The following is a 2,411-nucleotide window of genomic DNA, read 5'->3' on the forward strand; positions in this document are numbered from 1 at the left end:
CAAATACACACTGTCCATTTAGAAAATATTTTTTTTTAAACCTAACAACCAACACATCAAGCTTGCGGCTAATGACTCGACATTCAAGTAACGTCAAGGGCTGAGTATGTCTATGACCGGGTTCAAACGCAAGAAGATCTCAGACATTCACGCTTTTGACAGAGCCAAGGCAAGTTGCAAAAACCAAAGGGTAACAAAAATAAAAAATAGAGGTCTATAATTATTCAGCAGCGGGCAGTCAATTATAACAATCACCATAAATATTTCAGTATCACCTTGACTTTATAAAACATTTGGGGAGCTTTTTTTTCGTAATTCACTTTATTTAACATTAAAACCGGCGACGAACAACGTACAATAATCACGAATTAATATTTAAAATCAAAAGTTATCAGATGATGTTTCTATTTTTTAGCATAAAAATATTAGGAATTCTTGAAATCCATGTAATCAACACGGTGAAAATTACATTAGTTCTGAATAAACATACATACTGAATAGATTAACAAACGAACGAACGAATGTATGAATGAACAAATGAATAAGAAAATGAATGAATGAATGAATGAATGAATGAATGAATGAATGAATGAATGAATGAATGAATGAATAAACAGTTGAATGAGTATACATAAAATGCATGTATGCCTGAATGGATGATCAAAAAAATGAATGAATGAATGAGTGAATGAATAAAAAAATTAATTAATAATTAATCAACTGGATGTCAGATCGACCAAAAACACAACATGGACAATGCTATGAAGAGGAGATCATACTCGAAACAGTTCTGTCAAATTTTCTGTAAAATGGAATTTTAAAATGTTAATTAAACTAAACAATTAATTAAATTAATCAATTAATTAACTAATCAATTAATTAATTAAAAATTTACCAGATCAAATTACTTCAAAGAGCATTCACAAACTTGAAAACAGTTTTCCCATAATTTAAGGGTTCTTTACATGAAAACACATAATGTGAATGAATGAATGAATGAAAGTATGAATGAATAAAAAAAGAACAAATGAATGAAAAAGATAATAAATGAATAAAACAACGACAACAGCAATAAGAATGACGTCATCGTCACCAACTTGGAAGTAATGCTTTCTCCAGGGGTATAGAATGGATTACTCATCAGTTCAACGTACGCATTGTGCAACTGTCGAAACATCTTGCAAAATTATTAATAAAAATTATTAATAAAATTATTAATAATTAAATCTCTATTTAATTATAGATATAAACATAATTATGAATTTAAATTATAGATATAATTAATATCAATTATCTCCTAATTCACAAAGATTTCAAACACAGCGCACATGGCACGTGTGGATGAACATGTGTAAATCTACACGTCCTAGACACACATCGCGCGTGTGTGTGTGATAGGTGGGTATCTCTTGGCATTCAAACCCGGTCACTGCCCCAGCAAAGGCCAGGCACCTTAACCACTACACTACCTTTCCACTCACAAATTAATGTTACTTATTGCTGAAACATCTGTTATGTAAAATATAAATTCAACCATTTTAATTTCGTTGTCTCGTAAGTTGTTGTTGCCCGAATCAACCAGAATGAGGAATTTGGTCTTCGTGTTAGTCACATAACCATAACTTTGAGAAAAAAAAAACAAAAAATAATATAATTTATAATAAATAAAAGTAAATAATATATATTATACATTACACACCCAAACACACACACCCACGCGCACACACACACACGCGCACACAAACACACACAAACACACGCACACAAATCCAGGATATAAATGCAATTCCTAACACTCTGTAATCCTCAGTGGGATAGAGCAATCCCAAGTACGGCTCCCTCATTTCGTTTGTGTTCTTGTGAACGTTCACCGTCATTCTTTCTTCTATGACGTCTAGGGATGTGTGAACGGTGTAGAAAAAGTTTAGGTCGTCATCTTCGTGTATCGTTTTAAAGTAGAGTGGATAATTCTGAAATTTTTTTATTTAAAAGGTTATTTTATTTACGCGTTATATAATAATAATAATTAAATAATTATTAATACTAGTATCAATTAATTAAATAAAATAATAAATATTATTAATTGATAATAAGAAAAAATTAAATTTTTAAAATGTTTAAATTCTTTAAGAAGTCTGAAAAAACCAAGGCAAAATCAGAGATCCATCCTGGGTTTTTCCATGCAGTAGTTATTTATAATTTATTTATAAAAAGAGGAATGTTGAGATTTTTATTTAGAAATTTTATTTATACTTATTAACTTATTAGCCCTAATTCTAACTAAAAAAAATTTTTGTTCACTTTTTTGTTATTTTATTGATAAATCAATTTTATCATTTTTACTAGGTTAGTAGAATGAAATCTAGTTCTAATCATTTATTTTATAATCTAATCTAATCAATATAAATAAC

The 2,411-nt window shown here is 29.1% G+C and overlaps 1 protein-coding gene across 1 annotated transcript; it reads right to left on the reverse strand.

Annotated features, from left to right (window-relative positions):
* Positions 1-1,096: 1,096 nt before the first annotated feature.
* Positions 1,097-1,973, reverse strand: HELRODRAFT_126817 (hypothetical protein; the record flags this gene model as incomplete). Its single annotated transcript, XM_009027703.1, has 3 exons — positions 1,097-1,177; positions 1,535-1,622; positions 1,795-1,973. Coding segments are annotated over 3 exons (348 nt in total), but the record flags the coding sequence as incomplete, so codon positions are not given.
* Positions 1,974-2,411: the final 438 nt, after the last annotated feature.

The sequence above is a fragment of the Helobdella robusta genome (assembly GCF_000326865.2).
Source record: "Helobdella robusta unplaced genomic scaffold HELROscaffold_50, whole genome shotgun sequence".
NCBI classification, from domain to species: domain Eukaryota; kingdom Metazoa; phylum Annelida; class Clitellata; order Rhynchobdellida; family Glossiphoniidae; genus Helobdella; species Helobdella robusta.